Source organism: Opisthorchis viverrini, assembly GCF_000715545.1.
Source record: "Opisthorchis viverrini unplaced genomic scaffold opera_v5_129, whole genome shotgun sequence".
NCBI lineage: Eukaryota > Metazoa > Platyhelminthes > Trematoda > Opisthorchiida > Opisthorchiidae > Opisthorchis > Opisthorchis viverrini.
The window spans coordinates 1,041,626-1,054,756 of NW_008751783.1; the positions used below are offsets into that span (position 1 = coordinate 1,041,626).

Below are 13,131 nucleotides of genomic sequence, written 5' to 3' on the forward strand. Positions count from 1 at the left end.
GCAGCGAGAAAATAAAGAGTTTTTCTGCATCAAATACCTATTTCTTGTTGCTGAGTGCAAATACATAGAGATAGGTGGAGGGGAACCAAGCGCAGATCCAGCGTGAGACGGCCAGGTTGGGTTAGAGGGAAAACCAGACAGTTTGCCTACAACAAGTTGCTGGTTTTGTGAGAGTGTAGCCGTTGGGATTTGGGGGCGAGGGGATGCTTTAATAGGATATGCGCTAATGGACCACTTCTCCGGATGGAAATGCAGGGAGATTGGAGGCATGAACATATCTTGAGACATGGGTGACCGCTCTGGGCTTCTAATTAATCCAAACGGGGCACACAGAAGAGGAAACTCAATTGGACTTGGTAGAAAAGCAGAGGATAGCAGGGGAATAGGCCAAACCGATGAGACATTTGTTGGGCAAAATTAGTTTCACCGAGAAAGAGCAATAAATGATTGGCCATTTACCAGAATCAATTTTCTCTGACTTTATCTCCCACTTTCCAGCTTTTTCCACCGTTGTATGCAACGGCATCTTTATTTTCGCTATCTCTAGGTTCCCATTCAATATTTTGGCCTCATTATTTCCCAAAGCCATATGGTTTCCAAAAGCCAAATTTGGCACCGCAGAGTGCTAGGATACGTAATATTGTTTTCTCAACTACCGGTGCCCACAATCTCAAACACGGTTCAGCTTTGAGCATGATTAGTGACTAGCTTCTGAACGCGCTAGGACGAAGGAAGTGTTACAACTGGCAATCATAACAGCGGGTTTGTTTTTAAACTCGTAGGAGCATACCAAATGAAGCGCGATCGGGCCACTGCAACCTGAGCGGGGTGGGAAGCAGCAAACGGGAAACAAGTTACAACCAGGGCGATGGCAAATTGTGGAAAACGGAAAAAAACTAAAATGGGTCATGAGATGAGACCAGTTGAAGGGACCATTAGCGGCACAATGCTCTTAGCCGCAAAACCTTTGCGAGTGGATTAAAACTTTTTACTCCAAAATAATGCATTTTGTTGCATACGTGCTCAAGCCAAAAGCCAATCTAATCTAATTTCATATTTTTGCAGCTCACTGAATTTCATTGTCCACTGAAGTAATCTGGCGAAAAATGCCAGGTAGAATACCTTCCCAGCATCGCTGATAACCTGGATGACTAGATGATGCTCAGAAGTTTAAACGCTTACTCTGAGCTCAATTTTTTGTCTTCGAAAATTCAATTCCACTGTGCGAACACTGAGCGCCCCAGTTCAATGATGCAGTCTATTGGATTGAACTGAAAGGGAATAATCATGGCTTGTTTCGAGTGACCTTGGGTGGCTGAGTACATCACCAAGGTAAAAAAGAGCAAATGGGGAGGTGGTGAGGGAGGCGGAATTCGAAGTAGAAGCAAACGGCATGTTTCATCGCAAAAATATGGCTTTCACTGAAGCTAAGTGGAGTCACTGGTATCGCTGTTGGAGAAACGTTAGGTGGAAAGGACATTTTCGATGAGGAGAGAATACTAATGCCTAGGGCCAAATTAACACCGTATACAAAATCGTTGAGTTTGCTGAAAGGGCAAACTGAATTCGTGGCTCAATACCTGGATTGTTGGTTGCGAGAGAAAAGTTCAGTGGATAAGAAAAGGCCTATCACAGTCAAGGTTTGGGCGGAATATACCGTTTCTTCGCAGTTGCGAGTAAAGGACAACTAAGTGAGGATTGGCGATCGTAAGCCGGAAGAGGAGTGTTACATGTATGCCATCGAACTGAATATGACAGTGCCGTGCCATTATAAGACTGACATACTTCGATTTCTGGACGGTCCTGTAACGGACGTCAAGTTTGTGGAAATCGGACAGGGGATTCGCATTCCTATGGCAGCTACATTTGGGTTGAACGAAGAGAATGGCACAGGTTGAGTCATGCCTGTGCACAGTAACGGGTTATTCTGATTCATTAGGAAAACAGGTGATTGCGAACGGAGAACCAGCCATATCGAATGAATGACGGCCATACAGGGAGCTCGAAGTGGCTATTGCTGAAATACTCCAAAATAATGCATTTTGTTGCATACGTGCTCAAGCCAAAAGCCAATCTAATCTAATTTCATATTTTTGCAGCTCACTGAATTTCATTGTCCACTGAAGTAATCTGGCGAAAAATGCCAGGTAGAATACCTTCCCAGCATCGCTGATAACCTGGATGACTAGATGATGCTCAGAAGTTTAAACGCTTACTCTGAGCTCAATTTTTTGTCTTCGAAAATTCAATTCCACTGTGCGAACACTGAGCGCCCCAGTTCAATGATGCAGTCTATTGGATTGAACTGAAAGGGAATAATCATGGCTTGTTTCGAGTGACCTTGGGTGGCTGAGTACATCACCAAGGTAAAAAAGAGCAAATGTGGAGGTGGTGAGGGAGGCGGAATTCGAAGTAGAAGCAAACGGCATGTTTCATCGCAAAAATATGGCTTTCACTGAAGCTAAGTGGAGTCACTGGTATCGCTGTTGGAGAAACGTTAGGTGGAAAGGACATTTTCGATGAGGAGAGAATACTAATGCCTAGGGCCAAATTAACACCGTATACAAAATCGTTGAGTTTGCTGAAAGGGCAAACTGAATTCGTGGCTCAATACCTGGATTGTTGGTTGCGAGAGAAAAGTTCAGTGGATAAGAAAAGGCCTATCACAGTCAAGGTTTGGGCGGAATATACCGTTTCTTCGCAGTTGCGAGTAAAGGACAACTAAGTGAGGATTGGCGATCGTAAGCCGGAAGAGGAGTGTTACATGTATGCCATCGAACTGAATATGACAGTGCCGTGCCATTATAAGACTGACATACTTCGATTTCTGGACGGTCCTGTAACGGACGTCAAGTTTGTGGAAATCGGACAGGGGATTCGCATTCCTATGGCAGCTACATTTGGGTTGAACGAAGAGAATGGCACAGGTTGAGTCATGCCTGTGCACAGTAACGGGTTATTCTGATTCATTAGGAAAACAGGTGATTGCGAACGGAGAACCAGCCATATCGAATGAATGACGGCCATACAGGGAGCTCGAAGTGGCTATTGCTGAAATTGAAAGCTTGGGAATAGGAGGGAATAGGATGACATCAGTACCGTCTGATGAGTGCTGGAAGGTATTAAGTAAAACGGAAAGGTGGAAAAGGGGGATGATGGCAAGTTGAATAAACTTACGAACAGGTGGCTGGCCTGGCAACCAAGGGATTGAGTTTGCTCATCTAGAATGCGGACACAACAGATGGCCTTTAGTGCTCTTTTGCTCGGCGAGTATGCAGTAAATATTACTATCGATGTGAAAGGCTACCATTGGCGGTAAGAGTTGTGTCTCGTGCTTTACACGGAGAGCCAATTGACCAGAAGGCGTACGACTAGGGCGAGAATAGGTGGATAACTTTGGGAAGGCAAGGACTCGGCCTCCGAGGTAGCAAACAGGGAGGCTAGCCGTCGGACTAGTTCCAACGGGCGATTACATAGTGTGTTAGACAGGGGGTGGCGCCAGTTTTTAGCTCAGCTAAAGAATCTAGTCGTAGGGTCACTCTCGTGCCAAGAAAGGGGGTTGATGTGAACACGGACAGGAGACAAATACTAAAGGGTTGAGCGACAGCTTCCAGGATAATGGATAGGGACTATAGTTTGGCTGGAAGCTACCACGTAAACTGAATAGAAAGGTAAGACTATGGTTCGTCACTCGTTGAGCAACTAATGTCGGCTCCAAGCAACGAATGATGCATGGTGGAAATAGCCAAAAGGCGCTAGCCTCAACTGTCAGTATTCATGGAACGATTAGGTCCTTATATTTTATACGATCACCCCAGGGAACATCGGGGACGAGTGTGTTATGTCTGGCCGATGAACAATTGGCGGAGGTTCGACTGCGAATCCTGAGCAGAGGAGTACTAGTTGAATAAATAATAACTGGAAAAATACATCCATATACCATTGGAATTTCGAGGTTGGGCCCCTTTGCACGCTATCCAGAATGTGAACAGTTTCTAAATGAACAAAATATGATAGTGAATTAATCTCTAATATTTCTGCGGTACGTGGCACTCAACACCTAATACCTCAGGTCAATTCACCACCATTTAATGTATGGTAGTTGGCGATGGGGTATGATCCAAATAAACATATTTAGAGGCTTTGGTAAGCAGTGTGATGTTTCAGGATCATCGGTTATCATTGCCACGCCTTCTCGATCAAGCTATGAATTGAATCCATAGTTGGAAGCAATGAGCTGGATGATGGAATTCTGGATAAAAAATCGGTATTAGGAGTCATCTTAGGAACCTCAATGAACAATCGTGCAGGTTTAAAACTGAGTACAGTTATCCACTGTTGTACTATAGTAGCAGGTGTATTCGCTAGGGACTTTGTGGGACGATACAACAACATTAAGGCCCCGTGATTGGTAGCAGTGGCAAAGTTTGATCAGAAAATATAATAATGCAGCCGTTTCACGGCTAAATATACAACGAGTGCTCCTTGTTGAGCTTGAGAATAGCTAAGTTCGGATTCGAGAGTCCACTGGAAAATGAGACCAGTCTGCCACAGTGTTCAAAGACTGCTCCTATTCCATTGGGAAAAGCACCAGTAATGATGGTAGATTGATGTTTGGCGGAAAATGCTTCCAAAACAGCTAAAGTTTGAAGGTGGCCAAGCAATATACACTTCTTTTTACGGTTGGAGTACCAAGAAAGTTGATTGGCGGATATGACATCAGACAAGCAACTTGCATGTGTAGCAAAATCAGGAACAAATCGAGAATATTACTGAAGTGCTCTCAGATCGGAACATAGTTCTTGTAGATTGGTTGGTGATGGCGCATCCATTTAAGAAGATAGACGGTTTTTATCGGATTTAGAGACAGCTCTCAGATGGAACATAGTTCTTGTAGATTGGTTGGTGATGGCGCATCCATTTAAGAAGATAGACGGTTTTTATCGGATTTAGAGACACCTCCGTCCACAATGCCACCAAGATGCGAGAGTTGTTGAACTGTAACAGTGGCTATACTGAACTCAGATGCATATCAAAGGTAGCTTTATCAGTAGCATCATTATGACATCACCTTGGCACGTTTCAGCACCCTCCAAACCTTTTGTACTAGTATTCAGAGCTCGCTGAAATGCAGTTAGTAAAACATTCAGGCCAAGTGGAAGGAACTTGTGTCGGAATAACCCGAAAGGTGTCTTTATGACAATAAGACTTCTAGAAAGGCCTCGTCCAGTGGTATTTGAAGATAGGCATCTTTTACATCAATTTCTGAAACCTTAGTGAAACTTGATAAACGATACAACACATCTTCAGGTTCTTCTGTAGTCTATGTATGTTGTATCAAACGCGTATTTAACGTTATGCGGTAGTCCTCGCACATTCGCGGAGTAGTATCATCGGCTTTTAGTGGGGTAACTATCGGAGTTACCCAATTCGATGATTCAACAGGAGTCAGTGTTCCTTCCTCAAACATTGGATTAAATGCTTGACGAACAGGTTCACGGAGGCCATGGAATAATTCGTCGATTCAGAAATATAGGATCTTGTAGTGTCTGTAATCCGTTGTCACATTTATTTACCATTTTTTCCTGAGCTTAAACTACATTTTGTAACTATTGTACATATTCTATCATGACGTTTGTTTTATTGTACTAATTATTACATCAAAGGAAAAATGGTACCAATGCACGGGTTTTCGGCGCGACTTTCTGACTTGTTTAATCAGTGGATTTACGCTCGGTTCAACAGTTCGCATAGAATATAGCCCCACTTGTTCAGCGGTCGGCAAACAGTTCAACGGAGCGTAAGTCCACTGATTAAACAAGAAGTCAGAAAGTCGCGCCGAAAACTTGTGCATTGGTACCATTTTTCCTTTGATGTAATTATTGGTACAATAAAACAAACGTCATGATAGAATATGTACAACAGTTACAAAATGTAACTTAAATTCAAGAAAAAATGGTAAATAAATGTGACAACGGATTACAGACACTACAATCTCCTGTGGCTTCGAGTTTATCTTAGGTATTTGCATGCCACCTGTAGTCTTAGAACATTTAAGAATCAGTTGTTTGGATTCACTCTCATTTACAGAATTCCGTAAGGTGATGAAGGTTCGCAGTGAGCGCAAAACTTCGAGTCCGATAATTCATGGTCCAGAGTTCGAAACTAAAAAAAATTACAATCGATATGGGTACATTGGAGCAATCTCACGGGAATCTACCAACTAGATGTACAGGATGTCCAGGAATACCGCAGATAATCCATGTAGGCACCATCACAACACTGGGGTAAATGCAGTTCGAGCTGAATGTGGAATAATAGACTCGGCACTACCAGTATCAACAATGAAATCAAGTTTTCGACCAGAAATGGATATCAAAGTTTAAAAAACGGGAATTGTTCATCCGTTGTAATTCGGGTAATTGAATACCAGCAATGAGTCTATCACGCAGTTGCTCTCCTAGTTGAGCACTGCAGTCACAGTTGGCTGCCTGTGTCTGTAACTGCAATACAAAATGGCGAACCGGCTCACAATGAGAGCGGGTCAACATATTGAACCAAGCTCTTTCGGCTGCTGCTAAGTTAATCGGTTTGAAGTGTTGCAGAACTTTTTTCTTCAATGCATCATCGTAAATATCGACTGGAGATTCACAACATACTAAATTCTTGATCTACGTGTACACTCCATTGCAAACAACATGTGGAAAATACGCCAGTAGTTCCTTATCATACACATCAGATTTTGAGACACCATATGTCAAACCGTTCCAAAGAATCTTCTACATCTCGAGCACTTGGATTAATATTTAATGGTTCCATTTCGGTAGGCATGATAAATTGTCCAAAATCGACGCCAAAATGTAGTAAATAAGTTCAGCACATATATCAGCATAGCCAAACGAACTAGAAATTCAGGATTCAGCACGGCGCAACTAGTATCACGTGAGCATTCAAGTTGACGTAAGATTCAATATCCGAATTTATGCTGACGTCAGAATTTGGACAGACGAGGATAGCAACCAATTACAAATGGATCTAGACTACTTATATAGGTGATCCATGAAAACCCGGATACGGTACGGCGTTAAAATATGAGTTGTGTATCACTCCGAATTTAATCCCTACAAACCTTCACGTTCACTAAAGAGTAGGATATCTCGGAAGTTTGGCAAAATGAGGATCGAGCATTTCCCCAGATCGCCATCACCAACAAGCAAACGTTTGAAAGACCAGGTATCCGTTAGGATACCCGATTCAAAACTACAGCCCGTGGCGAGTTCACTTATTGGAATATTCGCATGAATTGGCCACTACTTTTGTACATACAAGGTTCAAGTTATAAACCCAGACTTATCAACCGCAGTTTGTTTTCCACGAGGTGTCACGGATCGATAGGAGACCACTTGTTAGTTTACCAGATTTTCGCGTATTGTCAACCACTACCTGTGTTCTCAAAAACTTATCATCTCCGAAGCAGTTACTTCAAATTATCATACCAGAATTACCATCAAGTTCCAAAATAAACCTTTTTACTGCGTGTTCACCGTTGTTGGAAACCTTTTACTGACGACAGTTTTTGTGCTAGCCATATTTAAACGTAAAAAGAAACTGGACCTTATTTGGATCCAGTGACGTTCCGCCACAAGTAAAGATACCAAAATTCTCGACAAAACTTTCCTTCACTAACAACATTCGACGCACAGACCCCCCCTCAACTCGTAGATTGTGTAAGACACTTCGAATTATCCCCCCCCTAATAAACTGACATCATGAAACCTACATGTGGTCACACACCGGTCACGTTGCATCCTCATCGACTGCATCTGAAGTAACAACAGTTGTTGTCAACTTACGCATCAAACTTTCGATAAGCCGTACAATCATCATCCTCAATACCTGACCGCCCGTCGGCAGAATGTTTCCAGAGACAAAGAAACAAGACTATTACTGAACACGTCATCGGATCTTTTAAATTCATGGAGCAACAACTGACATGAAGAATAGAAACGTGGTAAAGTGATAAAACACAGGGTCATAACTAACAAACAAGTGTACCTATAAAAAAGGAACTGTCAACCAAAATAGACTCAGAATCAGAAAGAGGGGTTGGATGGAGGCACAGAAAGGGACAGAATGAATCATTAGCTAATCGTATCACACAGCAAGTCTGGATCGGAACAAGGCACCGATAGGATCGAAAATGTACAACGTGCCAGTATTTGCGTCCACTGTGACTAGAGTTGGGGGTAGGTCTGAAAGGGAAGGGGGCAGTCGGGCACACATACAACTGGCTTTGTCCTTGAAATCGCAACGGCGCCTGGGACTGACTTTTAGGGGACTGAGCGAAGAACTCACAGCGTCACTAACTCCAGAAGATAGAACACGTAGAACACGACAACGATGAAGAATACGCTGTTTGGCGGGAAGCAATGCTGATCCTCGACGACCTCCAGCACGTGAACCTTGGGGCATGACTGTTGCTGGTGAGACTTGAATGTCATGGTTTACAGAAAACATCGCCGAACCCCGACGACCACCTGCGCGTGTGGACGGAGACAAAGATGTTGGTAAGGGTTGAATGTCATGGTCACCAGCACTACTTGACTCAAAGGGCCAAACACACAGGCGATCAGATAACCCAGTGAGCAATCGGCCGTCTGGAGACCAAACAAGTCGCCTCAACCAGGTACCGCCTGCACCAGCTGCACTGGAATGGAACGAAGGAGGTTTCTGAACAGCGCGAGTGCCAACTGGAGTCATAGACGGTCCTGTTTGATTCAATTCTGGGCTAGGACACCTCGTTAGATTTGTGGGTGAGCCATTTTGCTGCACCTTTCCATTCAGGTGCACTAGTTTTTTCTGAGCACCCTTAAACTCGAACTGTCGCTTAATCTTGTAGCTGTCGGGACTGAGGGCTCTATTGATAACACTTCGTTTGTCAATATCCTCATAGCCATCACGCAGCCTAAAAAGGAATAGAAAAGTGCCATAGAGTGCTAGTTGAAGTGACAGTATGAAGGGGACAAAATGAATACAAAATTATTGATGGCAAAAATAGCCTTAAAAACAGACGGGCAGTGCAAGCAAGAGCAATGGTGGAACGGGTTAAGTCCTTAGATTTAACCTCTGTCCGGCGAACGTGTTCGGTAATTTCTGTACAGATTATCATACATAAGCTAGATGGCTCTTGAAGTGTCGGTTGGCCTGGAAAAAAAATATATATATATATATATATGTTTATCTGATCGCCCAACAGCGTTACTTGAGTAAGCAACCATTACAGGAAAACCAAAATATTCACAAACATTCTTACATATGTTTTATGGACCAATCAATCAATTTGTCAGCTATAAATCGTGTACCATAAGAATATTGGTTCCAGCTACTACAGTTGCGAACATCGAGGTGTAGGAGAATGTGGGATATACAACCAAGCCTCGGAAGCGATGGCAATTTTGGTTAGTTGGGTAGCTACGCACTGGGGGCGATAGTTATGCTGCATGAGAGGCAGTGACTGCGTTATTGGGCCATTTCTCCGAGTGTCATTAACCATCAGTGAGTTGAGTCCCGGGGTTGCCATTCAGGGGGGGGGGGGGCAGTTGTCGACCCGACTCAGTTTACCGGTGTTTTCATATTTCAGCTCCAGGTCATAGAATGTCCATCTCTCGGTCGCTTCCACTCAGTACAGGCCTGGGCGAAAACAGTTCTGTGAGGCAGAAAATCTTATGGCATGCGGAGTACATGTCCTAACCACTGTAGCGTAGGAAGCGTGAGTAATTCGCCTATAGCAGGAGTTCCTTCTTCCTAGGTTCATCTGGCGTACCTCAGCATCACTAATCCGATGTTACTACTAGACCCGACAAATGGTTCGGAGACACTGATGGTCAAACACTGATATCTTTCATAAGTCCTCTACGCGTAAAGGTCACGTCTCTGATCCATAAAGCAGTATGGATGACACTGCTGCAATATAAACCCTGCCCTTAACAGGCAAACTGATGTCACGCCGGTGCCATAGGTGTCGGAGGTTAGCAAAAGCTACCCTGGCTTTCCCGATCCGAGAATTAATCTCATTTTCAGCCAATCTGCCGGAACTATATATATATATATATATATATATATATATATATATATATTACCGGTTCTGGTGCTCCCTCACTATTCAGAACGGACATTTCGCACTTTGTTCCTACATCCGACAGGCAATTAAGGTTCAATTCCATTCAACTGTATGCACTATCTCCACAAGCTGTGTTGCAGGAAGCCCGCTAAACTGTTCTTCGAAATATTCGGCCCATCTAACCAGTCGGCGTTTTTGTGAATTAATGAGCCGCCTTTTTCCCTAATCGCTCCACTGACCGCTGCTTTACCAGGGGTCAGTCGGTCGTACCAGTTGATATGGGGCACAGATGTTTCCGGTAGCAAAAGTCCCCGCCGTCTCCCAAGCTTACAGTTTCCACCAGAGCTCTAGGTTTTACCTTAGGCTCTTCACCATTTGATGTATGAGGGATTTGCGTGCGCCGCCACACAGGCTATCTGTTGGTACGGATTTCTCGGCATCAGTCAGGACTAGCAGTCCCGATGGTATTCAGAGTCATTTAACGCTGTAGGAGAAGTCGGATAGGCTGCACTGAACGCCGCTAGCGTAGCTCCGTACAGATTTCCTCAAGCTTTATTCAGATGCCCGCTACCAGCACAGTATTGCTTTGCTGTGGGGAGTTGATTAGCTAGCTTAAATCAATGCCGCCGAGCTATGGGAGCTCGTCGAAGATGATGGACCGGCAGGCTTCTAGATGACTTGCCAGAGCCTGAAGGGAAACGTGCTGTCAAGCGTGCTAGCCCCATGGCGTGATCGGAATCAAGGCGTATGCCCCAGAAAGAATGACAGTCTTGAATAGTGGCTCTCCACCGGTGGCTGATGGGCACATGGTCCAACTGGGTCCACGGCTGATTTACAGTTGGTGGCCGCCAGGTTAAGATATGTGAATGCTTATACTGGTAGTTCGTACTGGACAGAAACAATTCATTATCAGCACACAACTGGAGGAGTGGCATTCTGTTGTCTGAGCGACGAGCATCGACTCCGAATCGACCGCTCAAATGTGATTCAGAGTTCAGATGCCGAATTGAGTATTTATATTGGACCACAATGTCCGTGCTTCATGCGTAACGAATGAGCCCAGATAATCTCGATGGTAAGTGTCGTTCTTAGCGTCAGAATTGCACTCCGTTGGGGCACAACCTGACGCTACAAACAGGCACCGCTTTTTGTCAAGAGGCAGTGAGCTTGATTGAGCTAGATAACCGAACAATACAAAGGCCACTGTTCGCTGGAATCCAATTCAGCAAAGCGCGTTCATCTCTGGAGTTGAGAGCAACTCCCAAGCCATATATTTCACGAGTTATCGCCTCTGGATCAAATGGATGGAGAAATGTGAAACGGCTGAGTTCATCCTTGGAGTTCTGTTATGCATATCCACGTTTGGGTCTTATGTCTGTTTCGGAGACAGCATACATCAATTTTAAGGAAGTACGGGGTTTCAGCGAGTATTTCATGTTTGCCAATTTGACATAGTACGGATGTTGAAGGCTCCCATACTGAAAATATCTCATGGATTTAGTAAGGTGCTATTTTGTTTATTGTTAATAGGCAGCGGAATGCATAAAGCCCATCGGTCGGACACCTTACAGTCAAATGACCCAGCAGCATTTGGTTGTGTGGTGGGAAGGGGTTGGAAAGGGACACCGGTGGACACCGAACTAAGCGGGCAAATGATACTTTTCGGTTGGCCAGACCGAGGAAGGGGGGTGGGTTGAGGTACCCCACCTTGAGTCTTTGACTCAAAAGTCTAAACCAACAAGGCTGTTAGGCAGGAATCCACGCGGATCCCACTATACCGCACGTCTTTAGGCGCTGCTACGGCCGAGAAGCCTGGCCCGCTCGAGGTTGGCCCAAAATTCGGGACGCTTGCCGGTCCGGCATCAAGACGAGATCTGATTGGTCAACAATCTGGACCCAACAGCCAATCACGACCCAGTATTGGCCGAATGCCGGTTGCCAATGGAGCTCCAGAACGCGTCAGAAATTCCAGAAAGTTATAGCCGCTTACGCTATATATACGAAGCGCTGTACAACTGTTCCTGATTTCGTTTTGGGCGTTAATAGACCTTTGTGCACCTTTGGTGTTTGTTTTGACGTGAACGCTAGCTTGGGAGGCTCAGACCGAGAACTAAGCTGAGGAAAATACAGATACAACAATTGGCGAACGGGAACCCACGATGTCAATCGAATTTGATCAGCTCCGAGAATTATTGCAGCAGCAACAAAAGCAGTTTGAAGAAGCGCAACTGAAGCTCATTGAATCACTGACTCAGAAACTGCATATCCAGACAGCAGCAGTCAGTACTGGTGAGTCTTCTGTTTCCTCAACTGATGCAGCCGCGGCCTCAATTACGGAGTTCACATTTGACGCTCCTTCTGGTCACACTTTTGACTCCTGGTTCAAGCGGTACGAAGACATGTTCAAAACTGATTTTTCCAAATTTGACGATGGATGGAAAGTCAGACTATTGCTGCGAAAACTCGGCACACCGGAGCATGAACGGTTCACAAATTTCATTCTCCCCAAGCTGCCCCGCGACCTCAGCTTTGATGAAACGGTCAGAACACTGTCCCAGATATTCGGCGATCAAACATCACTGTTCAATATCCGCTACAAATGCCTTAAGTTGGCCAAGAATGATGACGACGATTTCATCACGTTTGCCGGTGTTGTCAATCGAGAATACGAGCGCTTCAACCTCAGCTCAATGACGGAGAATCAGTTTAAGTGCCTCATTTTTGTATCCGGTCTCCAGTCATCCCATGATGCTGACATCAGAACCCGGCTTCTTAACAGAATTGAACAGGATGCCGAAATGACGTTGCAGAGCCTCACCACTGAATGCCAACGCCTCATCAACCTGAAGCACGACACGGCTATGATCGGTCAGTCACCTGTGACCTCAAGCAGCCGTGTACAGGCAATCAACTACAGCGTGCCCAGGAAATCCGACAAGAAGCCCGATCGAAGACAGGGTAAACCTCCCACGAGTTGCTGGCATTGCGGTGAGTGGCATTTTGCTCGTTAT

At 44.7% G+C, this 13,131-nt stretch overlaps 1 protein-coding gene across 1 annotated transcript in view; it reads right to left on the minus strand.

Moving 5' to 3' along the window:
* Positions 1-7,965: 7,965 nt before the first annotated feature.
* Positions 7,966-13,131, minus strand: part of T265_06260 (hypothetical protein) — a gene marked incomplete at both ends in the record, with an annotated part of 61,290 nt that continues 56,124 nt past the window's right edge. Inside the window, one exon of the mRNA XM_009171470.1 lies at positions 7,966-8,965. Within this exon, the coding sequence (XP_009169734.1) occupies positions 8,155-8,965 (811 nt within the window). The remainder of the gene's footprint in view (positions 8,966-13,131) is intronic.